We start from the raw sequence: 25,576 nt of genomic DNA, 5'->3' as shown, positions 1-25,576 counted from the left end.
GGAGTCGCCACACTGTTAGCAGAAGTTACAGTAGTAAGTGTCCAGATGCACCTCCCTTATCAACTTTCTCGTCTGTCAGACGCCAGAGGGCTTGTCTCCACCGGCCCCCCCTTGATGTTCCTAATGCACTTTGTGGGGCTAATTGCAACCCTCTGCCTTGGATCAGGCTTTGTCTTCTCTGCCCTGTGTTCTTGGGACTTAGCAAGTCCTTTTTCTGCAGTCTGCAGGGGAGTCAGGGCGCAGGCTGCCCTCTGGCATGGCAGCGTGAGGATAGGTCTACTTACAGGGAGAAGACGAGTTTTTGATTTTCAGAAATGCCCGGTTTGACACATCTGAAATCACACAGGTGGGCATTTCACAATTGATTGGAAATGTCAGACTGGCATTGAGAGAGAAGTTGGGACTGGAAATATCTGTTTTTTCAGAGGAATCCATGCAAGGCAACCGTCAGGGGACCTTAAAAGAGAGACTTCAGGGAGGAAGAGCAAGGGCTGGAGGGCAAAATCCTGAGGACAAGCTGGGCGGGGAGGCAGGCAGGTAAATTAGCCAACAGAACAGGCAATGAGAGATGTCCGGGGAATGGAGACAGGAGGGTTTTAAGCAGATGGGAAGCAGTTGGGAAGACAGAAAGCGATGGCCAAGGCATCAGAGAGAGGTTGACAGTTGAGGCTGGCTGGGGGCGGGGGGAGTAGGAGCCCAGGAGGCAGGGATCAGACACCCGGGGAGCCTCTGGGGGGCGGGGAGGCTGGGAACACAGACCGGGGGCGGGGCCGGGACCGGGGTGGGGAGATTGGTAGCCCCCACCCCGCGGACGACTCTGCTGTCGCGTTACTCATTCATTAAGATTTCGTTGTATTCACAAGTCCAGAGTCGGTGTAGGCCGCAGAAAACGCAAAACCAGGGCGTCCGTTCCTGGGGAGCCCACGCCAGCGGGCCACGACCACGGTGCCCCGAATCCTCCGGGATCCTGAGGCAAACACCCCGCCCTGAGACCGCCCTGGGCCCTCGAGAACCCCAGAGTCCTGGAGTTCCCCGGCCCCTGAGATCCCCAAGACCCTGAGACCTTCCGAGGCCCCCGGGCCCCCCCCCACCCAAGAACTCTGGAGTTCCTGGGACTGCGGGCCCCTAGACCCCCGGAGCTCCCGGAATCCCAAGCCCCTCGAGGCGGCCGGATCGAAAAGCACAAGCCCGTAGGCGGCCTGTCGGGGCCTTGACCTCTCCTCGCCGCCCCGCCCCCACCCGCCCTAGCAGGTCCCAGCAGGTCCCGGCCACCTCCTCCTCCGGGACCTCCGGCCGGGCGGGGGAGCCAAGCGGCGAGGAAGCCGTGCAGGGGGTGGGGGCGGGGCCGCAAGGAGATCCCGGAAGTGACGCGGAGGCGGAAGTCCCGCCCACTCCGGCGGAAGTCCCACGCATCCGTCCGCGTTCCCTCGTGTGTGGCGGCTGGCATGGCGCACTACAACTTCAAGAAGATCACGGTGGTGCCGTCCGCCAAGGTAGGCGGCCGCGAGGGCTCATCCGCCCTCGCCTCTCCCTGCCGGGGGACTGGGAGAGCCCGGCCCGTAACTCGGGGATGGGACAGGGGTCGCCTGCTCCGGGCTGCCTCTCCTCCCAGGCCACGTCCTCCCAGATGCGGGCCCTCCGGCGTTAGGGGTTCCCCCAGGCAGCAAGGCTCCTTTTTCAGGCCCCCGGCGTCAGGCGTCAGGGTCCGTCCCCAGGGGTGAAGGTCCGTCCTCAGGCATCAGGGTCCGTCCTCAGGGGTGAAGGTCCGTCCTCAGGCATCAGGGTCCCTTCTCAAGTGTCAGGGTCCCTCCTCAGGCGTCAGGGTCCCTCCTCAGGGGTGAGGGTCCGTCTTCAGGTGTCAGGGTCCGTCCTCAGGCATCAGGGTCCGTCCTCAGGGGTGAAGGTCCGTCCTCAGGCATCAGGGTCCCTTCTCACGTGTCAGGGTTCCTCCTCAAGCGTCAGGGTCCTTCCTCAGGGGCCAGTGTCCCTCCTCAGGAGTCAGGGTCCCTCCTCGGGCGTCAGGGTCCGTCCTCAGGGGTCAGTGTCCGTCCTCAGGGGCCAGGGTCCCTCCTCAGGGGTGAAGGTCCCTCCTCAGGAGTCAGGGTCCCTCCTCAGGGGTGAAGGTCCCTCCTCAGGCGTCAGGGTCCCTCCTCAGGGGTGAAGGTCCCTCCTCAGGTGTCAGGGTCTGTCCTCAGGGGTGAAGGTCCCTCCTCAGGGGCCAGGGTCCCTCCTCAGGGGTGAAGGTCCCTCCTCAGGTGTCAGGGTCTGTCCTCAGGGGTGAAGGTCCCTCCTCAGGGGCCAGGGTCCGTCCTCAGGGGCCAGGGTCCCTCCTCAGGGGTGAAGGTCCCTCCTCAGGGGTGAACGTTCGTCCTCTGATGTCAGGGTCCTTCCCCAGAGATGAGTGTCTATTCCTCGAGTGTCAGGGATCTTCTCCAGACCTTGGGGTCCTTCCTAGAGAGGAGAGGTTCCTCCCCAAGAGGTGGGGCGGGTCAGGGAAAACTTCGTGAAGTAGGTCAGACTTTTGAACTTGGTCTTACGGATTCCTAGACTCCGCTAATGGAGGGGTTAGGGGAGGTCTCTGGGCTTGATGTCTCTGTTTGCACTGGGTACACGAGCAAGAGTGTGTCCATTCTCAGTCACTTTCCACATCTAGGTTTACTTATTTAATGTGCTTCCGAAGTCAAAGATACGTGGATTGAATTGCAGAAGTTTTTCCCTTTAATATTTTTTCTGGTTTATGCTTGAGTTACATGACTAAAGTTTCAGAGGGTTCTAGGTATTGGAAGTACAGGTGAGATTAAGAATGTGGGATGAGGCTCCTTGGGTGGCTCAGTCAGTTGCATGTCCTACTCTTGATTCGGCTCAGGTCACAATCTCAGTTTGTGGGATCGAGTCCCGCATCACACTCTGCACTGACCATGTGGGATTCTCTGTCTCCCTCTCTCTCTGCTCGTCCCCACTCGCTCGTGTGTCTCCGTGTCTCTTTTCCTCTAAGTAAACATTTTTTTTTTTTTTAAATATGGGATAAAATTTATTTAGGCAGCCATCCGCTAAATGTTTTTTTTTTTTTAATTTTTTTTTTCAACTTTTTTTTTTTTTTTTTAATTTTTGGGACAGAGAGACAGAGCATGAACAGGGGAGGGGCAGAGAGAGAGGGAGACACAGAATCGGAAACAGGCTCCAGGCTCCGAGCCATCAGCCCAGAGCCCGACGCGGGGCTCGAACTCACGGACCGCGAGATCGTGACCTGGCTGAAGTCGGACGCTTAACCGACTGCGCCACCCAGGCGCCCCTGCTAAATGTTTTTTAAAAGCCAAAAACTATGAACGTGAACCAAGTTGGATATAAAAGAGTAAAGATTTAGTTAGGAAAAGTGTTTGTAGTTTAAAATATATGGTATTGTTAATTGTTGGTTTTTGAGGTTTCAGGTAAGTGGATAGAAAATAAACATTTTTGGTGTACTGTCTCTTATTTAATTACAGGACTTTATTGACCTGACGTTATCGAAGACTCAACGGAAGACTCCAACAGTTATACATAAACATTACCAAATTCACCGCATTAGACATTTTTACATGAGGAAAGTCAAATTTACTCAACAAAATTACCATGACAGACTCTCACAGATTCTAACAGATTTCCCCAAATTGGATGTAAGTGATTCTGGGGGACACATATGGCAATATCAATGTGAGCCTTCAGATAATTTATTACTAGTTTGTGTACTTATCTGACAGATAATGAAGGAAACAAAATTATTCACTGGGCAGACTTTGTGAGTTCATGGCAAAGCTGGGAAAAGAACACAGGTTTTTTTTTTTATTCCTTAGTATTCTTCCTTTCCCCCAAACTAAACTCCATAAGAGGGCCCAAAGCTATCTCCGCCACCATTTTTTTTTTTTTTTTTTTTTTTTTTTTTTTTTGTAACTTCTAGGATTGCAGGCACCAACCCACGCTCTATAAACGCTATGGATTGTGAACCTGGCAGCTCACCAGCCTGTATGGGCTTCCTCTTTCCAAGGCTCCTTTGTGGCCTCAGGTTGTAGCAGTGGCCTGAGGTCCACCACTGTTTGTTTCATCAGCCAGTGATGGTCAGTTCAGCACTGTCCTCTCTGTTGACTGGTGGGAAGAAATTGCCTGGGGGAGCTGTGACTTCTGCATTCCGCTAAAAGAGTTGAAGTCTTCATTCTCTAGCATAGTAGAGTTTACCTGTTGATTAAGCCGTGGAAAGCCAAGAGCAGACACTGCTCGTGAAATCCCCGTGTAGGAGAACACTGCTGCAGGGTTATTTGGGGTGGGCTCCACAGTGCAGGGTGAGAGCCTAAAGTGGCCACTGTCCCAAGATAGTCCGTAAAGCTAGGTTAAGCCAGGAGGCAAAAGTTGGTTTATGTGACAAGAGTTTCTTTTATATTTACTTAAGGTGACAGTAGTTTGTTTAAAAAATTACAGATGTGCTTAAAATAAGAGTAGAGATTTCTGCTAGCGGACAGGCGCTTAACTTTACACGTGTCTCCTGGGCATGCTGTAGGTGCTCAGTAGAGGCTCGTTGAATGGGTGGATAGTTTGTTGGGAAAGGGTCGCTACCCTAGAAATTACCTAGGAGGAACCAGAAGAGTAAGATGATTGGAAACTGGTGTGATATTTGGAAACACCTGATCTGGGCAAACAAAATGCTTTGAACTAATTAGCACCAGATTTTTGTGGTTCTTTGTAAGAAGTTTTATCTTTTTCATCCTTGGTATCATTTTTTAATACAATACATTTAAATTGTGAACATTGTATTCCTTTTTTCTTTTTTTTTTTTTTAACGTTAGCTATCTGAGAATTTTAGAGCAGAAGGTTAGCATAGTTACATTCATGGAATAATTGATATGTCTCAGGTACTTATCTAGGCCCTGGGAACACAGTAGTAATAAGTCCCTGTCCTCATCTAGTGAGGGGAAACGTTGTAAACCTAGAAATCTCTAGAGTTTGTAGCAGAGATCTGAAGGAAACGAGCTGCGGGGCTGCCTGGAGAGAAAGCACTGTAGGCACAGAAGCAGCAGGTGCAGAGGCCCCGAGGTCCAGAGTGTGAGGTCTCAAACAGGAAGACCCATCAGGGTGTGTGAGAGGGAGGGTACCTGGAGATGAGTCAGAGATGGTGAGTCGGTGAGCCGCCTGGTACAGGGCTCGAGTTCTGTTGTTAGGGAAACCTTCCAAGTTGAGTGTGGGACGTGCCGAGCTTTGACTTCTCTTTTAGAGGATGCGTGGCCTATGGGGTTAGGAGACCACTTGAAGGTTGACGCACCGACGTAAACAGCTGGTGGTGGTTGGAAGAGCTGAACTTGCTCGTAGCATCTTGGGCATCTTGCAGTTGCCATCCATCCAGACGGGGAAGGGGGTGGTTTGGACGCGTTGGTCTGAGATTCTGGTAAGGTGTCCGAGCCGAAGTGCGAGTAGTCTGGAGCTCTGTGAGAGGTGTGGCCTGGAGATGTGCAGTGGCACTCAGGAACCCGTCAGTGCCTTTAGATCCACGTGAGGTCACCTAGGAGCTGAACCTGGAGAGAAAAGTGCTCCTAGGAACTCTGATGTTTAGTGTTGGGTGGAAGCATAAGCCAGCGAGGGAGTTTGAGGAGCGGCGAGGGGAGAGAAGAGCCAGACGGTTGGTCCCAGAGGCCAGTTGAATGGAAAGTCCCAGGAAGCATGAGTGGTCAGCTGTCTGGTGCTGTGGAACGCTCTGGTAAGATGAAAGGAGTTCGGGGAGGGAGCTGATCTGATGAGCCGCTCTAAAGGACTGGTGGGCACGATTCGGACTACACTGGGTTCAAAGGAAGAACTCTCTGTGACCTTCCTCGAGAAGGGGAGCAAAGGAACGGAAGGGTTGTGGGTTCAGGGAGCTTTCCAACTGTTAGAGCTGAGGGGGAAATGACAGCGTGTTTGCGGGCCTGGTTTCAGGTGTTGAGTAGGAGGGGCAGGGGGTCTGGTGCACAAATGGAGACCTGCAGATGAGGTAAAGGGGGATCAGTCTGGGGCCCAGGCTAGATGGGCAGGCAGAAGTGACCCCTGAACTCTAAACAGTCCTCAGTCAGGAGAATGGACCGGGGAGGAGATCTGGGGTTTGAAGAGCGTGGAAAAGGTAGGACATACTTCAAAATTATTCTTCAAGAATTATTGACACATGGGGATGAGAAACCTGTCCCAGAATGACCGCTTTATTTCTGTTTTAGGATATCCATCCATTTTATGCTGATTTGATGAACATTCTCTATGACAAGGACCATTACAAGTTGGCCTTGGGACAAATAAATATTGCCAAAAATTTAGTGGACAAGTAAGGTATCTTTTAATACAGTATCTTTTAAATTATTGCCTGAGGTGAAAAGTATCTTATATCTTTTTATTTCTTTAAGCGTGGCTAAGGATTATGTGCGGCTTATGAAATACGGAGACTCTCTCTACCGCTGCAAGCAGCTGAAGCGAGCCGCCCTCGGCCGGATGTGTACAATCATCAAAAGACAGAAGCAGAGTTTGGAGTATTTGGAACAAGGTACCTCTTTTACGTAAGCAAGGACAGTGTTTAGTGTGTGCTGTTAAGGTACTCGATTCTTGTCAAGAACTTATTTTTAGGGTGCTCTTTTTTGTTTTATTTTAGACCTAACAGGATCAAACCATTCCTTACCCATCCTTTGAGAAACTCTGACAGGCTAGTTATTACTGAAAAAGCAGCTGGTGCTTAAAATGCTTATGAATTACTAGTACAATTTTTTTAAATGTTTATGTATTTATTTTTGAAAGAGAGAGAGAGACAGTACAATCAGGGGAGGGGCAGAAGAGAAAGACACAGAATCCGAAGCAGGCTCCAGGCTCTGAATCCATGAGCCTTGAGATCATGACCTGAGCTGAAGTCAGAAGCTTAACCGACTGAGCCACCCAGGTGCCCCATAAATTGTTTGTTCTCTTAAGAGGACTTGGGGCGCCTGGTGGCCAGTCTGTTAAGCATCCGACTCTTGGTTTCAGCTCAGGTCAGGATCTCACAGTTAGTGGGATTCAGCCTTGTGTTGGGCTCTGTGCTGACAGGGTGGAGCCCTGCTTGGGCTTGTCTCCCTCTCTCTCTCTGCCCCTTCCTGCTTGTGCTCTTTCTCTGTCTCAAAAATAAACAAACATTAAAAAATAAATTTAAAAGTAAAGTTTAAAAAAAAATTTTAAGAACTTTTCAATATCTGGGGCCTATAGGTGGCTCAGTTGATTGAGTATCCGATTTTTGATTTTGGCTCAGGTCATGATCCCAGGGTCGTGGGAACAAGTCCCATGCTGGGCTCTGCACTGAGCATGAAACCTGCTTAAGATTCTGTCTGCCCCTCTCTCACTCACACACATTGTCTCTCTCAAACAAAAGAGGGGCGCCTGGGTGACTCAGTCAATTAAGCGTACGACCCTTGATTTCGGCTCAGGTCATGATCTTGAAGTTCACGAGATTGAGCCCTACATAAACCTCCATGCTGACAGTGCAGATCCTGCTTGGGATTCTCTTTCTCCCTTTCTCTCTTTCTCTCTCTCTCTCTCTCTCTCTCTCTCTCTGCCCCTCCCCCACTCATGCATGCATGTATGTGTGTGTGTACGCGCACACACTCGCTCTCAAACTTTAAAAAACTAAATAAAATAAAAGCTTTGCAATATGTGTTAGCATGAAATTGCCACTCCAGCTTTGTTACATGATAGTTTAATTAAAGAGGACGGTTCTGAATTAAAGGAGTATTTCTAATGAAACAGGTATTTGCCTCTATACATAGATTTTTACACTGAAGTGTTCTCGAGTCCTTTGGGTTTGTTCCCCCTTTCCTGACATCTTACAAATGATTTGCGACAAGCTTGTAGTACTTGACTGCTTTGCCAGTGCTTCCAGCGATCTGTTTTGTTTAGTCTTGAGGGTGGCCTCATGGTGTCACCGCCTTGCAGATGATGCACCTAGTCGTTGCGTGGAACTAACCCAGTGCCTTGGCAGGAAGTGGTGGCGTGCACACTTGCTTCAAAAATGCATTCCAAATATCCCACTTAGTAAGAGCGGTCTGGGCACCGCTTAGATATGTGTTTCTGGCCCCACTTTTGACCTATTGAATAGGACTGTGGGTACAGCCAGAGTCGGGAAGTACGCTGCTGTGTGCTATGGTGCCTCTGCAGGCAATCTTTTTTCTATTCATACTTTTTCTCTCGCTCACATTATAAATGTTGGAGTGGGGTTAGTATAACCATGGGCCAGGAGTACAGCTATGTGAAGCAGTCAAGCAGAAGTTTGAGTTTCTTAATTGCTCTTAAGAAATCAAGCACATGTTATTTCCCACAGTGCGTCAGCATCTGTCCCGTCTGCCAACTATTGACCCGAATACGAGGACCCTGCTCCTGTGTGGGTACCCAAATGTTGGCAAGTCCAGCTTCATCAATAAGGTTAGTACGTGTCTGGTGATAACACAAGTGACCGAGGACCTGAGACCCAAGGGCTGCTATGTCCTGCCGTGTGGGCTGGAGGATGGCCAGCCGGTTAGTCTGTCAGCACTGTTGCCGCCTTAAATAGCCGTTTACTTGAAGGGAGGACTGACGCTGTCTGAATCTAGGTTTCGGCTGCTATTTCTGTTCTAGTATGCATTCCATAAGTTTCTAAGGGATTTTTTTTTTTTTTTTTTTTTTTTAACGTTTATTTATTTTTGAGACAGAGAGAGACAGAGCATGAACGGGGAGGGTCAGAGAGAGGGAGACACAGAATCGGAAACAGGCTCCAGGCTCTGAGCTGTCAGCACAGAGCCCGACGCGGGGCTCGAACTCACGGACCGTGAGATCATGATCTGAGCTGAAGTCGGACGCTTAACCGACTGAGCCACCCAGGCGCCCCAGTTTCTAAGGGATTTGAGATGTTAAGTCCGGTTTTGTTAACACGGAGAGCCTTTCCCAGGACGTACTGTCTCAGCCTCATCTGGGGGTGGTAGTGCTGGGGGCGCTGGGGTCTACCGTGGCAGGCTGCACTCGCTGAAGTGGGCTTCCTGAGGCACTACGTGAATGTCACTGGTTGATGTGTCACTGCTCACATCAAGCATTCGGTCCCCGTAGTGGGAAGTGGCTGAGTTGCTCTTGATTTGACTGAGTTCATTAATTGGGACTCGAGGGTGCTGTTTATTTAGTAACTTGGTGCTTCAAGACCACTTGGCTGAGTTTGAGGGACTTGAACAGAGTAGAAACCACACGTAAAATGTCGGTTCATAAATAAGTAGATAAAATAAAATGTCAGTTCACAACCAACAACAGCTCAGGTGCCAGACAACGACAGTTACATATGTGTGGTGCTTGCTGCCAGGAGCACTTCCACTTGAAGCCCATTTGCAGGTTTTTATTTTGTCCCCGAGTTGTGCTGACGTGACAGGCTGAAGCTCTGCGGTGTCTGGGCCGATGTCTCAGATGCTCGTGAGCTAGTGCTGCGGCGCTAAGCCACTGGCCACTTGATTAAAATTAAACAACAAACAGTTCAGTTCCTACGTTGCACTGATCACGTCTCAAGAGTTCATGGGGAGTTGTGGCTGGTGGGCCCCGCACCAGCAGTGTAGATAGAGCAAGTCTGTCTTCACAGCAAGTTCTGTGGGGCATTAGTGGGGCTGGGGTGGAGCAGAGCAGAAGCTGACGGGTACCCTCCTGGTGCTGGGTCTTCCTCCCCTCCCCGTCCTGTATTTGGACTCTTGTGTCCTGGCCTCGCCTGGTGGCATGAGGAAGTGGAGCCTGTCCGTCTGTCAGCAGCAGCTTCTGACCTCAGGAGTGTAATCATGGGAGCTCTCTCGCTCTCCGTTTGGTTGTTTGTCTTACTGCCGAGATCGTTAGTCTCCATAACGTACAGGTGCCACATTTACCTTCTTTGACCGGGAATAAGGTTTGGAGCTCGTGTGATTGTGGAAGTTTTCGTTGTTTTGTTTCAGGTGACGAGAGCCGACGTGGACGTCCAGCCCTACGCATTCACGACCAAATCCCTGTTTGTGGGGCACATGGACTATAAGTACCTGCGTTGGCAGGTGAGCGTTCCCACCGTCAGACATGGGGCTCACGTCTGGCTGGTTTTGTGAACGGGGTTTGATTTTGGTGGTCCCTGAAGAACTATAGTCTCTCCCCAGGTCCCAGTACACTTACAGGAAGACTCCGAAGGGGTGGGACAGGTTCTCGGGGTCACCAGGAATGTCCTCATGAAGAAAACTCCCAAGCTTCGCGGCTGCCCGAGTGCAGTGCTTGTTTTTCTGTGAGGACTCGGGAAGCCGCCAGCTGCCAGAGCAGATGGCTACATCACGTTAGCAGTGGTGCTTCTCATGAAACCAGAGTCTCCTTGTCGTTTCTGACCCTGTCCTTAGAAAGGATGTGCATTAGCCACTTAAAAGCATGGGGCAGTTTCCACAGTTGAATTTAATTTTGTAAATGATAAAGTCATTCCTAACACCTGGGAGTGTTTGCCAGTTCTGTTCTCTCTGTCAGGGCACCCAGTAGGCTGAGTCAGTAGAGTGTGTGACTCTTGATCTGTAGGTCATGAGTTCTAGCCCCATGTTTGGCATAGAGCATATGTTTAAAAAAAAAAAAAAAAGGGAGGGGACGCCTGGGTGGGTCAGCCGGTTGGGCATCTGACTTCAGCTCAGGTCGTGATCTCACAGCTCGTGAGTTCAGGCCCCACGTCGGGCTCTGTGCTGACAGCTCAGAGCCTGGAGCCTGCTTCAGATTCTGTGTCTCCCTCTTTCTCTGCCCTTCTCCTGCTCGTGCTCTCTCTCTCAAAAATAAACAAACATTGACAAAAATTACTTTAAAAAAAAGAGAGAGGAGTCCTTTTCTGTAGGTCATTGACTGGTTCTTCAGTGAGCTCTGCAGGGTCGACTCATCCCCCCCTTTTTTGTAATATTTAAAGAATAGGTACTGTTCCGTCATTGCTTTTTTCATTATGTCAGTTGGGAGACCCACGTCTTATTTACTAGTATTGAGAGGGCCGGGTTGGGTATGTGAGTCACCTCCAGGATATGCTGGGCAAGAAATTTGTGGGTATGTGTGCTTTGAAGTAACAGACTTGACGCTTAGGTTGTTGATACTCCCGGGATTTTGGACCACCCTTTGGAGGATCGGAACACCATTGAGATGCAGGCCATCACGGCCCTGGCTCACCTGCGCGCCGCGGTCCTGTACGTGATGGATCTGTCCGAGCAGTGTGGGCACGGGCTGAGGGAGCAGCTGGAGCTGTTCCAGAACATCAAACCTCTCTTCATCAACAAGGTGCGTGTGGGGACGGGTGTTTGCGGTTCATAGCCTGTGCCGCGAGGATAATCATTTCATTGTTTTTCTTCCCTGTTCCAGCCTCTTATAGTTGTAGCAAACAAATGTGATGTGAAGCGGATAGCTGAACTTTCGGAAGATGATCAGGTAAACTGTCTGAATGTTTTGAGTCTTACGTACTAATTCTGAGTTTATTCGCAGACAACCAAAGCTGAGAAGGAATTTCAGCAATACTAGTAAAGATTTTTATTCCACAGTTGAGATCATTCCCTCAGTGGTTTGTTAGTGGCAAACTACACCTGACATTTTCTGTCCTCTGCTCTTGGAGGCTGTGCAAGTACCTGTGCATTTGGCAGGACGGCGTGTTTAACCCCGGAAAGGTCTTGTGCTTCTTTAGGATGCGACTGTTCTCCGACCTTGGTGCCTGGAGGATGCAAAGCGCCTTCAGACGGGCTTTGGCCCTTTGGGTCTCTGCCGGCTGGTTGCCCAGAGCCGTGCTTCCAGAGGAGGTTCCTGGGGAGGGGGGGGTCGGGGGGGGGGGGTCACGTGCCTGCCACACACATTTGTGGGGGAAATGAGTTTGGGAGGTAAGCATGGAGTGAATGATGAAGAAGGGGCACCTGTAAACTTGCCAGAACTGTGAGTACATAGTGTTCGCTGTGTTTTCCATGAGGCAGGTAAGGTGGTTAGCCCTCATTTTCCACCCACACTTGGCCCCGCAGCTCTCTGTGATAGGCACTTTGGGGATAACTGCCTGGAGAAGGTTGGCACTAGTAACAGGTTCTCAGATTCTTGGACGCACCCGGGCCTACAGGGCCAATCTGGGAGGCACCCTGCGTGGTGGGTGACACTCGAGTTTTAAGAACCAGTGCGCTAGAGTAATCTTGATGTGGCTGCGTCTCCTGGGGCATGTGCCACCGACCAGCTCCGTGTAGAGGGTCTCTTCCTGGCACCTCTGTCTCATGCTGGCTGGACGTCTTAATACCTGGTGAGAGGGTTTTAAACAGCTGTACTGGTTTAATGGGCACTGCAGCATGTTCATCAAGTTACTAACTAGGTAACCACTGATATCAGAGAATTCACTTGTTTGAAAGGACTCAGATCCCTATTAAGTAATTTCAGTTTTTTAGGTTAATCACTTTGGAAGCTGCAGACAGGGTTTGGGTTGTGACGACCAAAGGTTAGGGTGAGTGTTGCACCAGGTGCTCAGGCTTCGGGTTGAAATGTGTCTGGGTTTCACCGTCTGCCAGCCGTGATGGGGTGAGGTCTCCATCCTGGAGTCACTGGTAGCAATTGCTGCATTGCTGGGCTACCAGTCAGTGATGTCATCAGGCAGATTGAAAAATCTGAAAGCCGGTGGGTGGCGGATGCCATTCTGATGTGACTGTTGGGTTAACACTAGGGCGTGGCCTGCAGCCTGCCCTGTGTATGCTGTCCGTGCTCTGATCGTGGGAGCGGCACCATGTGAGGAACATGGTTACGGCTAGCTCAGGTAGAGGCACAGTGGCCTGCATCACGTGCTAGTCGGTGGTGGGGTTAGCTGTCAGACCCTGCTGTTGCCCAGGACCACTGCTGTTTCCAGGAGAGGAGGAAGTCTAACTGGTAAGTGGGAGCCTGTAGTAAAGGTGTTTGACCTTGTTCGTGAGCAGCTTACCTGTCACAGGATTGGCCCCCTACGTCTGAATGAGGTGGCCTTGGTGAAGAGCTACGCAAGTGAAGCCCCTCCTTTGGAGTGCAGTGATTATTCATTTTTGTAGTGTTTTCTAAGGAATTCTCTTAGGCTGCAGACTCTATGCATTTTACTTAAAAGTAGTATTGAAAACATCTTAAAAGTTTTGTATCTTGTTCCTTTTTAGAAGGTAACATCTCACAGAATGTTCCAGAGAGCCTCTGGTTTGCTTTTGTAGTCTGGTTTGATCCTCCCAGTAGTATTTTCTTTGTCACAGAAGAATATGGGGGGAAGGAAATCAACATTTTGGGGAAACGTCCTTTAGAAGAATTTGCAAATGAGCCACGGCCAGGCTAATTTGCATTTCTGATCCCAACATGAAGAGCAGTAAGAGTTGTCTGTAGGGAAGTAGAAATAAATAATGGCTCTCTTGTTTTCCTTCTGTCTCTGCAGAAAATATTTGCAGATTTGCAGGCCGCAGGATTCCCCGTGATTGAGACTAGCACTCTGACGGAGGAAGGGGTTATTCAGGTGAAAACTGAGGTCAGTGCTCCATCCACACCTATACTGCCTTTCTCGTGAGAGGTGTCTGCCGTGGGGAGAGGCTTTCTGTCCAGGTTGGAGAGCGTGTGTGCCACACTGAGCCCTGGTTTCCCCCATCCCGCCCAGTCCAAACAGGGGGTTTAGAGGGATGATCTGACTCCCTCCCCGGGGGGGTTGAACCTCGTGCACAGCCTGCTGCCCTTCTTGACCTGCCGGGATGTCTGTGCCAGCTGTACTGTGAAACTTGTTCAGAAGCAGGGAAAAAAAACAAGAAAAGAGACATTTCCTGTTAGATTTCATATGCGATTCTGATCATTTTACGTCCTTTTTATTTTTACCTGAAAGGAAAAGAGATGGCAGGGTCTGATGCTGTTGGTTGGCTTGGCGCTGTTGCTCCAGGGCCCAGGGTGGGCCTTGAACCTGGCTAGGGAACACGGCGCGAGGGTGACTGGTGGTGGAGGCAAGCCCAGATGGTACATGGGGTGCTGCCCCAGCTTGGGCCTGGCCTGGGAAGGGAGAGGCCTGCTCCCTCCTGAGCGTGTGGTCTGCCCCCGGGGGGTCACCTGGATCTTGGGGTGATCCCCAAGATAGCACTAGTGGATGTGACTCCTGAGGACAAGCACAAAGTGGGACCCAAAGCTTGGAACACAGTCTGCTGGTTATTGCGGAGTCTGGTTCCTCTCCCACACCCCCACCTCCAGCCCGGAAGGTGGGTGCCTTGTGAGTCATGTCCCGTTTTCTCACCTTCCCAGGCTTGTGACAGGCTTCTGGCGCATCGGGTTGAAACCAAAATGAAAGGAAATAAAGTGAATGAGGTGCTGAACAGGCTGCATCTAGCCATGCCAAGCAAGAGAGATGACAAGGTGAGGCTGCCCTTCCAAGGAACTTGGGAGCGAGATGCCTGTGCCCTCTGTCCGCACACACCAGCACCTGCCTCATGCAGGGCTCATGGGTGAGGCTCACGGGCGCCGTGTGCGCACACACCCACCCCTGTGGGCATCACAGTGGGCTTGAGTTTCTCGTCCAGAGTAACAGTTGTGTCCTGAAGTATAAAAGTGCCAAGGTAAAGCCTGCTGCTCGCTCCACCAGACATAGTTATTGGTAACTGTCTTAATGTTCCCATAAATCTTTCTGGTGTGTGAGCATATTTTTAAAAAAATTTAAACGTAAACGTGTATTACATTCTTTAAAATTATTCTGTTTTCTTGCTGTTACAAACAGTGCTCTGTTGCATGTCTTTGTGCATAAGTCTTTTATTTGCAGAGTGAGTTTTCAGTAGGCCATTGAGAATGACATTGTCCCCCAGAAATGCCTTCCTGGGATATGCTGAGCGTCCCCTCATCATTGGCTGCTGTCAGTTTAATCGATGGTTCCTTTAATGATCAGTTCAGGCAAGCATTTTTTTTTATTTTTGAACAATTTATTTTTGAATAATCTCTACACCCAACATGGGGCTTGAACTCACAACCCGGAGATTAAGAGTTGCAGGCTCCACTGAGCAAGCCAGCCAGGTGCCCTGCCAAGCCTGCATTTTTCATGTACTTATTGGCCTATTAGTTCCTCAGGTCATTTATCTTTTACTCGTTTAATTTATAATTTTTATCTTAAGGAAATCAGACTCTCATATGTTCTTTTTTAAATAGGCTTCATGCCCAAATTGGGGCCCTTTGTGGGGCTCAACTCACAACCCTGATACCAAGACCTGAGCTGAGGTCAGGAGTCGGGTACTCAACTGACTGAGCCACTCAGGCACCCCCAGACTCTTGTATGTTCTGTGGATTTTTTTTTTTTTTTTTTTTTTTTTTTTGTCATTTGCTTTTTGATTTGGGTTTTCTTTCTCAGCTTCAAAGAGATTATATGTTTTTAATATATGCTGTGAATATTTAATAATTTTCTAATATATGCTATTAGCTAATATTAATATTTTTTTATGGTAACTAGGTTTTGTGTCCTGCATAGAAAGACCTCCCGTTCATTCCAAAAATATCTTGATAATATTTTTCTCCTATACTTTGTCCTGTACTTAATTATCTTAATTTTACCTGTTTTGAACAGAAGTTTTTGCTCAGTCTTGCATTTGATTTGTTCTTAGGCAGCAGGTGGAAGCAGCCACCCAGCTCTGTTTTTGCCTGGCTAGTCCTTAATCTCAGGACTGAGATTCGAATACTGTATGTTTTTGTTGACTTCTTGTATGGACTTGCTTCGTGTCTAGATTTCTGTTGTCTGCTTTGTTTTTCTCTTGTATCATTTCTTTTGTTCATAATTTTCTCGAGAGTCTTGGTGTTTATTTTTTCTAGATAAACTTTGGATCAGCAGTGGAGTCTTCCTGGTTTCCGTGCCCAGCTGGCCCTGCTCCGCCCCCCAGTCTGTTGGTTCTGAGTTGGTCTGGCTTCACCTTGCCCTTGCAGACGGAGAGCATGCCTCTGGCTTTTCACTCTCATGTTCCTTTTGCATTCAGCAAGGTGTTTCATGTCACTCTTTCTGGTGATGTCTCCTCAGGAAAGGCCCCCTTTCATCCCTGAGGGAGTGGTGGCGCGCAGGAAGAGAATGGACATTGGGGAGCCCAGGAAGAAACGGGTAGGTCTACTTTCGCGGGTGCAGAAGGCCATGTGTGTGCACTGAAGGTGTCCTGGCCTTTACCGTCAGGCTCTGTGACCACAGCTGTGGCTGACGAAGGCCCCTTCCCTCGTGAGTGGGAGGGAGGTGGCTGTGGACACTGCGTGGATGTGAGCCGTAGAGCCAACCGGGAATAGCCGGGCTGCACAGGCATTAGAGGGACGGGCTCTCAGCTTGGAGCAGAGGCTGTCTCCTGGGGCAAGGGGGTGCCTGGCGTTCATGCGCCTGGAATGCCAGCAGGAGCTGATGAGAGTTATCTGTTCTTTGGTTTCAGGAACGAGACCTTGAAGTAGAGCTGGGAGACGACTACATCTTGGACCTTCAGAGTAAGGGCCAGCATCCCTGTCGGGACGCTGTGGGAGGGCTTCAGTGCCCTCTTGCCCTGTGGCTGTGCCTTCATCTCTTTCTTAGAGATGAGGCTGTGTGGGGGTGGTTCTGTGGCTTCAGGAGGAGGGTGGTTTGCAGCGTGCATGGTGCAGGTGCTGGGGCCACTGCTGCCTTTGTCCCCCCTGCCCCCGCTCGGCCCGTGGTCCCAAGGTGCTGGGCGACCCAGGAGGTATTTGGAGACCCTCTGCTGTGCTGTTCTGAGGTGTTATGTGCAGGCGCTCTGTTGTCTTCATGGAGAGATGTGTGTAAGAACTCATTTTGGGCACGTGGTGCTTGAAGGTATTAAAAACTGCAGTGAACATAACTTTTTTTTCAACCTCAGAGTACTGGGATCTAATGAACTCTTCTGAGAAACACGATAAGATACCCGAGATCTGGGAAGGCCACAATATAGCTGATTACATCGACCCTGACATCATGCAGGTTTGTGTCTCCTGTTGTATTATGTGATTTTTTATTACTTCTGTGTCCCTGATCGCACAACCACAGCTGTCTGCCCGGCCGTACGTGCTGCCCTTGTTCCTTATGCACCGTGAGCTTCTCCAGCCGTCACTAACAGCCTCTCCCTCCAAGGCTCTGCTCCCTGTGCGGTTTCGGCCACGGCCGCCTCTGTGGGGCAGGTGCGTTCCGGTGGCCACGAGCCCCTGTCCTCCAACCCAGCCTGTTCTCCTCTCCTGGAGCTTTGCTTAGCCTGTGGTGTCCACGGGTCCTTTCACTTTAAAAACAAAACTTTTCTTAAGCCCTGGGTCCTTCTTTCATTGCTCTGCTGCCTTTCTCTCCTCAGCGAAGCTTTTTGAAAAAACAGTGTTTCCCGTCAACACTCCCTCATTTCCTTCCCAGATGCTGCCCTTGTACCATTTCAGTCTGCGGGTCTCCAAGGAGGAAACCCTACATGAACCTCCTCATCCCTGTTCTGTTCCTCCTTCCCTTGAATCTTCTGTACTCTCTGGTGCTTGGTTCTCCTCCTTGCCTGTGTCCGAGCTGTGCACCTGTGCTCTGCTCACGCACGGTCCATGCTCCTGGCTCAGGAGCCAGGTCACAGCCTCCTTCACACTCTACATGTGCCTCCTCGTTGTTGCTCTCTGAGTGACGTCCATTTTGAGCCTGTGGGTTCGCAGCCTGCGACTGGCCTTGCCCGTTCCTGCCCACCTCCCTCCCTCCATGCTTTTCACATCAGCCAAGGCATGGCCGCATCTGACTGCAGCATTGCTGTCAGGGTTTCTTTGCTTGGTTATAGAGTGTATTCGTGCATACATAATTTGTTCATTTATTTTCTAGATTTTATTTTTTAAGTAATCTGTATACTTAGTGTGGGGCCTGAAGACAGAACCCTGACATCAAGAGTCATGCTCCACCAACTGAGCCTGCCGGGCGCCCTGTAACTTCTTTTTATTTAAACTGTACAGCCAGCGGTGGTGTTGGCTTGTGTTGGCTTGTGTTTGAGGATGGCCTCAGAATGGATAAATGGGATATTGGAGACCTATGTCAGCTCACATAGATGAGTTCTTAGTTCTTCAAGGACGGAGGTTCTGTCCTGGGTCTGTTGGGAGTGCTGGGGAACGAGGGAGGTGTCATGTGCACGTGTCCCCTCGATGTCTGGAGTGAAGAGAAGGAGACAACATAGAAGCGCTCACGGGGTGCCGTGGGCTTAGTGCTGCATGGTCTTCATTTCCTCCCAGATGCCGTTTGCTGGGAGCTGAGTTCTGGGGCATCCTGTGTGGGGCCAGGCGCGGGCGCTCACTGCCCCCGAGAGTCACATGAACGTGGCTACACTCACGAGGTTTTCATTGTTGAGTTTGTTTAATTCCTTTTCAAGAAATTGGAGGAGTTAGAAAAAGAAGAAGAGCTGAGAACGGCGGCAGGCGAATATGACAGCGAATCCGACAGCGAGGACGAGGAGATGGTGGAGATCCGCCAGCTGGCAAAGCAAATTCGGGAAAAAAGGAAGTTGAAAATTCTGCAGTCCGAGGAGAAGAACACACAGGGGCCCAGGATGCCTCGAACCGCTAAGAAGGCAAGTTCTGTGCTTCCAGAGCAGCAGGACGGGTTTCTGCAGCTTTGGATTCTTGCACAGCCCTGCTAAAAGCAGCATGTCAGCCTAGACGTGGCCATGGGATTGCACGTACTTGGTTTGGTGATACATACTGACTTTTGAGGTTGGTCGAGCCCTGATCTTTTTATTGTGCTGATGGCACCCTTCCTGCTGACATCCAGGCTCAGCATTGTTGGGTTCAGCCTCTCTGCAGTTGTGCAGATTGAGGTTGTGATTCGTAATTTGTGACAGTAAAGCCATCATTTAACATGTTCTTATTCTTTAACTTCTTTACTAGTTAGTGCTCCTCTTTGCAATTTACAGAAACCTAACGCAGGGCAGCTTAAATCCTCAGGCAACATGTTAGCTCCTGTGACTAGTTAGGACAGGGAGAGTCACACTTCAGGCACAAATGGGTCAAATGATGTCAGAATTCTTTTCAGTCTCTGCTCCATCTTTGTAGGTCTGTTTCTCTCCTGCCCCATGCTTTTGTCAGGGCGGCAGGTGAGGCCAGGTCCTGTGGTCACCCTCAAACCACAGGATGTGACAGAAAGCGGGGGGTAAGCTTCCCAAAGACAGGATGATGGTTAGGGCAGATACCTTTCGCATTAGTGTGTCTGAAGTACTCTTTTCACATGATGGCAAATGAGTGGTTCCTGGTAGGCAAGACCTCCATTTGTTTCCCCAGTGGCGCTCAGTGGGTTTGGGAGAAGCTGCTGTCGCTGGAGTCTGCATCGTGGGGCATGTCATGTGACCTCAGCGTCAGTGATCCTTGCATGCAGAGCCCCTTGCAGAGTCGTGCAGAATTCAAGGTCGTGAAGTGTATGTCATCTTGCACATAGTCACAGCCTGGGAGATATTGGTTTCCGTGGGCTTCAGTGAACTGTCCAAAAACATGAACATGGGCCCAATTAAAAGATATAATTTCTAAAAGAAATGTATCCTAGATAATTGTAAAAGGTACATTTTCCTGTGAAATTTTTTTTAAGCATCTTATCAAACTAATTTTTCTGAAAACATACCTTTTCCCCTGTGTTCAGGTTCAGCGGAAAGTCTTGGAGAGTGAGATGCGCAGTCTCGGTGTTGACATGGATGACAAAGACAATGTAAGTGCATGCACATGGTCTCAGTCACATACGTACGTGGACATGTACAGCTTTGCCTTAGAAAACTAGACTCTTAGAAACCTGGGGGGTTACAGATGTGATCAAAGAAGAGATATGAACTTTGAGTATGTCTGTTGAGGAGTGTCGCTGGAAGTGGCTGGCTGAGAATGGAACGTGTTTGTCCCACTGCTGTCCATACGCCCCGTGGGACGGCTCAGGACACTCAGCTCAAGGGACTGTGCTGCTAATGCAGGGGTGTCTTCATCATACTCCATTCTTGTTCACCACGTGAGAATTTAAGAATGCCTTGCACACTCCCATCGTTTTGCATTAAAAGTCATCCCTGAGCATGGGACTGCTCCTGGGCATTACGGTGATGTTTCAGTAATAACATCAATGATGTGAGGTGGCCTCTGCACTTTCTTCTTTCTCTCTCTTTTTTTTTAATATTTCATTGTGTACGTATATACATCGAATTCTGTTTCAGGTTAATGAAAATACGAAAAATACCAGAAACAAGAAAGAAAGAAATCACTTGTGTTCACAGTGCACAAAAATAATCTAGGTTAACATGCCGTGTGTATCTTTTTATTTAATTTTTTCTGCAGAGGGCTTTAATCTTTGTTTCTTTAAGATGTAGTTATAACCATATTCTGTAGATCGTGTCTATATTTCACTGATGTATAAGCAAATTTTTTTGTTTTTTAAAGTTTATTCATTTTGGGAGAGAGTGAGTAGGAGAGGGGCAAAGAGGGAAAGTCCCACGCAGGCTCCATGCGACAGAGCTTGAGCTCAAAACTGTGAGATCATGATCTGAGCTGAAATCAAGAGTTGGACTCTTAACCAACTGAGCCACCCAGGCGCCCCAAGCATTTTTTATTTTGGGGTAATTTTTCACATTTTTTTGAGTAAAAAATTTTAGTGTCTTTTAGACCTCAGTTTGGTTGCTGTTCAGAAATTCATTTGCTGTTTATATGCTAACTAATTTGGATGTAAATTTAAAAAAAAAAAAGAATTTATTCACTGTTATAATTGAAAATAATAATCTTCAAAGTTATAGAACTCAAAAAAAAAAAAGCATTAAGTACTGATTCAAAAGACAGTTACTACAAAATACCTGAGACTTTTCTGTAAATGATTTATAAAATCCAGAAAATTTGGAACAAATATTTGAGAAAATTTTCAACTTACGTTGTTATAAAAGGAAGAATTTTCAACTTATGTTGTACAAAAGGAAGAATTTAATAATCCTATTATATATAAGGTATTTTTCTAAATGACATACATATTGAAAGATGTATCTATGAAAAAATAGAATTTTAACTATGGTTGCATCTGAGGTCTTATCTCAGTTGTGAAGATCGTATCTTATCTCAAATGAAATAATCATCAACTCTTGTGAAATTTTACATGATGGTAATGAACTTAATATTAGTTTATCCACATAGATGCCCACTTTTACTTTTAAAAGTCTTAGGGCAAGCTTTATTTTAAAAGTTAACTTGCCAAGAAATTTCAACAGAGTCAACTTTGAGAGCAAAGTATATTCCAGAATAGGTTGATAACATACTAATAGCTGAATGATAGATTTGGAATAGTCTGAAGGGAAAAAGCAAAAGGTACAGGATATTTTACAATGTAGAAAATAGGAAAGACAATTCTTCAGTTTTCATAAAACCATTTATTTGGCATTACTGTAAATTCAACTCAAGCCACTGAGTTTAATTCAAAGAGCCAATACATGAATTTCTCATTGTTTGAAGTTGACATTCCATCTAAATGACACTATTCACTACTAGTAAAATCTGAGTTTCCAATTTTTTTTCCCAATTTTATATGACATAGTCTTGTCCATCCCAATTATGAAAAATATGCAGGGAAATATTTTAAATGGTCTCATTTCTGTGTTCAAAAATCTATCATTATACTTCAGTAATCTTACATATTGCCAATTTTCATCTCCACAAACAAAACAAAAAACAAAAACATAGTGGAGAAAAAAACTACTAAGAAGAAGGAATATACTACACATAAGTAAATGAATAAATATCTAAGCTTATATTTAGCATGTCATTTTGCCTCTGGGGAACATGAGAGAGTTTGAGTGTTGTTAGGAGGTTACTGTTTGTTTATCCAGCCACTAGTCATGAAATCTCTAACACTGTGAATAATCATCACATACCAATTCATTCTGTTTGGCTCACTGAGCATTTTGCGTGATGTCCCTGATGTGTCCTCCACCTCTAGCACATAGACTATGTGGGCCCATTTCCCTCCAACCTCCCTTGTCCACTCTTTTTAATGCTGTTTAATCTTAAAATAATTCTGATTTTTTAAATTAAGTTTACTAAATTCTAGGTGTACACTTAATATTTAGCTTCAATATTGTCAAATGATTTTTCCAGAATAAAATACTAAATCTGATTTTTAAAAAATTCATTTGCTGTTAACTCAGAATATACGGTGATGTGTAAGAAATACACAATAAATTGGAATTAGTGTCTGGTAAGAATACAAATTGGAATAGAATGTCAGAGAACAAAACATAAGCTTATTTTTTATATTTTTTACTTGAACTTGGTTCCAAGTTCACTTGGTGACTGAAGTCTTCATGGAGCATCTTAGGTTCTGTTTAGCGACCAGATACATGAGGGTTTGTTGAGTCAACACAAGACGGGCTTAGGTTGTAAATAGTTCAGACCTGTTTTCCTGGGAGCCCAAAGACTAGAAGGGGTTTCAGATAACTATTGGAATTCTGGTCTTTTTTTTGGATGAATTATGCTGGAGCATATTCATTTTTGTCTGAAATAACTTTTTCATATTCTGGATTATTCTTTCAAAACATTCCTAGAATTGGAATAACCAAAATCAAAAGAAAATTGTGTTACAGCTCCTTTCCAAAGGGGTTAGACTAATTTGGATTTTAATTAGCAACGTTTGAGACTACACTGCTAGCCTGAAGCATTATTTTATTTTATTTTATTTTTTTAAATGTTTTATTTATTTTTGAGACAGAGCATGAACGGGGGAGGGGCAGAGAGAGAGGGAGACACAGAATCGGAAGCAGGCTCCAGGCTCTGAGCCATCAGCCCAGAGCCCGACGCGGGGCTCAAACCCACGGACTGCGAGATCGTGACCTGAGCCGAAGTCGGACACTCAACCGACTGAGCCACCCAGGCGCCCCTGAAGCGTTATTTTAATGAACATCTGTTAGCGTCTGATTTCTGACTGTTCGTTTGTGCAGGCTAACTGCCTGCGCTCCTGTCCAGGTGTTTTGTTGTTCTTTGGGGACAGGACATGGGTGAGTGAGGCGCCCACCAGCACGAGCACAGCGGCCTCTCCCAGGGGCAGGCTTTGCTTCGCCTCAGCGCTGAGCTTCCTGAGGGCTGTCCCTGTGTTCAGGTAGATAGCCCCAAAGCTGGAGAGAGAGGACACACTACAGCAAAAATAGCAGTTAGGATGCTAGTTTTACCACCTAGGGGAAAGGACAGCATTCAGGAATGGCCAGCGTTAGGTAAACGGTTTCTAATGGAGTTACAGTTGCTTGTAACATAAAGCAGCCGTGTTAAGTGAAAAAGTACGTTTGACGAATAATGTGAAGTTAACTCTGTGTATGTGTGTGTGTATTTTTTTTTTTTTTTTAATGAGTAGCAGGCAAAAGTTCATTAGAGTATAAGAGAAGATCAGAAAGGAAGAATAGTATGAGAGGGGACATTTGAAAGTGAGTGCCCCAACTATGTATAATTTTAAAGAGCTTTAGTTTATTTGATAATGTCATTAAGAACTCCTGAGTGTTCTGTCTCCTTCTTGGTGTGATTTCGTCTGTCACCAAGCCTGGGAGCCGGGCTGGGGTCAGGCAGCACTGAATTTGCTGTTTATGCTTCCCAGGCCCATTATGCAGTCCAGGCCAGAAGGTCCCGGAGCGTTACAAGGAAGAGAAAACGAGATGACTCTGTTCCACCCACATCAGTAACCCGGAGCCGCAGCTGCTCTCGGACTCCACGGGATGTCTCCGGCCTTCGGGACGTCAAGGTCAGTCCCCTGTGATATGCAATAAAAAATAGTGGTCTCTGCTGTTGATGACTCCAGGGCTCAGGGCACATACCCGCAGCTACTGTTTAGAAGGTGGGGACCGTAGGTGGGTGCTTGTGCCCCTGAGAGACAAGCTGGGTGTTCTGGACCCTTCCCTAGGTGCACCATTCCTTACTGCTGTCCTTTCTCAGGGGTAGACAGAAGCATGGTGTCATAGGGCACCAGGTGGTGTGAGCCGCAGGCCAGCCATGCGGGAACAAGCTAGGAAACAGTGCTTACTCAGCACCTGGAGTCCCAAGCCCCCACCTTACAACCAGACCCTGCAGGGATCCAGCCCAGAAGGAGCTGTTTGGGTCAGTCTTTTAGGAAAGACATTTTGGATGTACACAGTCTCTTTTGCTGAAACTATTTAAATTAAATGAACACAAAAATTGTTAGTTTCAGCATTTTGAAAATTCAGGTACGAGAGAAAGTCTGTATATAAACTGGCCAACAGTCTACTTGATGGAAACTTGGGATTTCCTTTCCACCATGCCTTTTCCTTCTAGAAATCTGGATTTTAATACTGGCATTATCATTTGTCCGATGTGAGTATAGTTTTGTGGGCTGGTTCTCTGTTTTCTCGTGTGTCCCTAAGAGGGAGTTACAGCAGATGTCCCCTAATCTTCCAGGTTCTTCTAGGCACAGAGCTTGTCTAGAAATAACATTCATTCCCATCTTCATTCTCATTGTGCAGACAGTTGACTTCCTGCAGACACGGTGGGTCACAGGGGGACTTGCCATCACTTCTCACAGAGTAGATCTGGACACTTAAGACCTGCTCTTAACTGGTAATGAAAAAGCACACAGACACTCAGCAGCTAACGTGTGTCCTTTTGCTTTCCAGATGGTGAAGAAAGCCAAGACTATGATGAAAAATGCTCAGAAGAAGATGAACCGCCTGGGAAAGAAAGGAGAAGCAGACAGACATGTGTTTGATATGAAGCCCAAGCACTTACTCTCCGGAAAGAGGAAAGCCGGAAAAAAGGACAGGAGGTAGAGTCCTCTGCAGCTGAGATGGTTTGGCTAGACTGTTAGTTTCCTGGTCTGGTCCAGTTTCACGAAACGGGAGTCCTGGCTATAAACTGAAAATTGCGATGACATACCTGACGGGCTTGTTGCTTTGCTGTATGTTGGGGTGTGCAGGTGTGGGAGACGTTTGTCACCGCAATGATGGTAAGGTGCCTTGAGCCAACTGTGGTTTCTGCATTTGTTGGGGTTCCGATTGCTTCAGGTCTGCAAAACTGGAAAGATTGATTGATGCAATTTTTGTTTTGATGGAGAAGAATCTTACTTTCTTCTGCAAGAGGGAACTTTGGTTTGTGTATGTGTATAGTCTCGCAAAGAAAGCATCTCCTTGCAGACGTGGGCAGAAGGTTGGCGGCCCTGCCCTGCAAATGTAAGAGTGAATGCCAGTGCTAGATTATTTTCTAGTTTTTTTGTACAACGTGTGCATCATTGCAATCTGTTTTCAATTAGTTTATCTAAAATAAACTTCTGAAAGAAAGTGGTTTTGGTTGATTTAGGGGTTTTTTTGTGTTTTTTTTTGTTTTTTGGGTTTTTTTGTTTTTTTTGTTTTTTTTTTAGTTACAAATCACTGTCAATTTGGCCAAATGAAAAGGGAGAAAAATTCTTTCGTTTTTCAAAACAAAACACTTTTTGTGGGGTAAAATGTTGCCTCAGGCACTGTAGCAATTGAGCTGGGCATCCCCCACTGGGGGAACCCGGAACTGCGTATGTTCAGAGAAGCAGACACCCTAACACTCCCGCAGAATCCCCTCCTGGGCTCTGTTTTCAGTTACTCTGAGTGGAATTTGTGCCATATGTGTCAGCTCAGAACCCCCACAGACAGTGCGATGTGGGAAGTTAGTGTGTCAGAGTATTAAGTGCTTAAAA

The 25,576-nt window shown here is 47.6% G+C and overlaps 1 protein-coding gene across 1 annotated transcript; it reads left to right on the top strand.

Annotated features, from left to right (window-relative positions):
- The first annotated feature begins 1,363 nt into the window (after positions 1-1,363).
- GTPBP4 (GTP binding protein 4) lies at positions 1,364-25,190 on the top strand. Its single transcript, XM_019460919.2, has 17 exons — positions 1,364-1,493; positions 3,483-3,653; positions 6,207-6,310; positions 6,390-6,526; positions 8,321-8,421; positions 9,933-10,025; positions 11,065-11,256; positions 11,338-11,403; positions 13,379-13,468; positions 14,221-14,331; positions 15,968-16,045; positions 16,359-16,410; positions 16,794-16,894; positions 18,288-18,485; positions 19,544-19,609; positions 23,498-23,641; positions 24,528-25,190. The coding sequence occupies exons 1-17, from the start codon at positions 1,446-1,448 to the stop codon at positions 24,678-24,680; spliced, it is 1,905 nt and encodes a 634-aa protein (XP_019316464.1). The 5' UTR covers positions 1,364-1,445; the 3' UTR covers positions 24,681-25,190.
- Positions 25,191-25,576: the final 386 nt, after the last annotated feature.

The sequence above is a fragment of the Panthera pardus genome, unplaced genomic scaffold (genome assembly GCF_024362965.1).
Source record: "Panthera pardus isolate Hobbes unplaced genomic scaffold, ASM2436296v1 HiC_scaffold_6, whole genome shotgun sequence".
In the NCBI taxonomy this organism is placed as follows: Eukaryota; Metazoa; Chordata; class Mammalia; order Carnivora; family Felidae; genus Panthera; species Panthera pardus.
The sequence above is the reverse complement of the archived record's forward strand: the minus strand, read 5'-3'. Positions and strand labels throughout refer to the sequence as shown.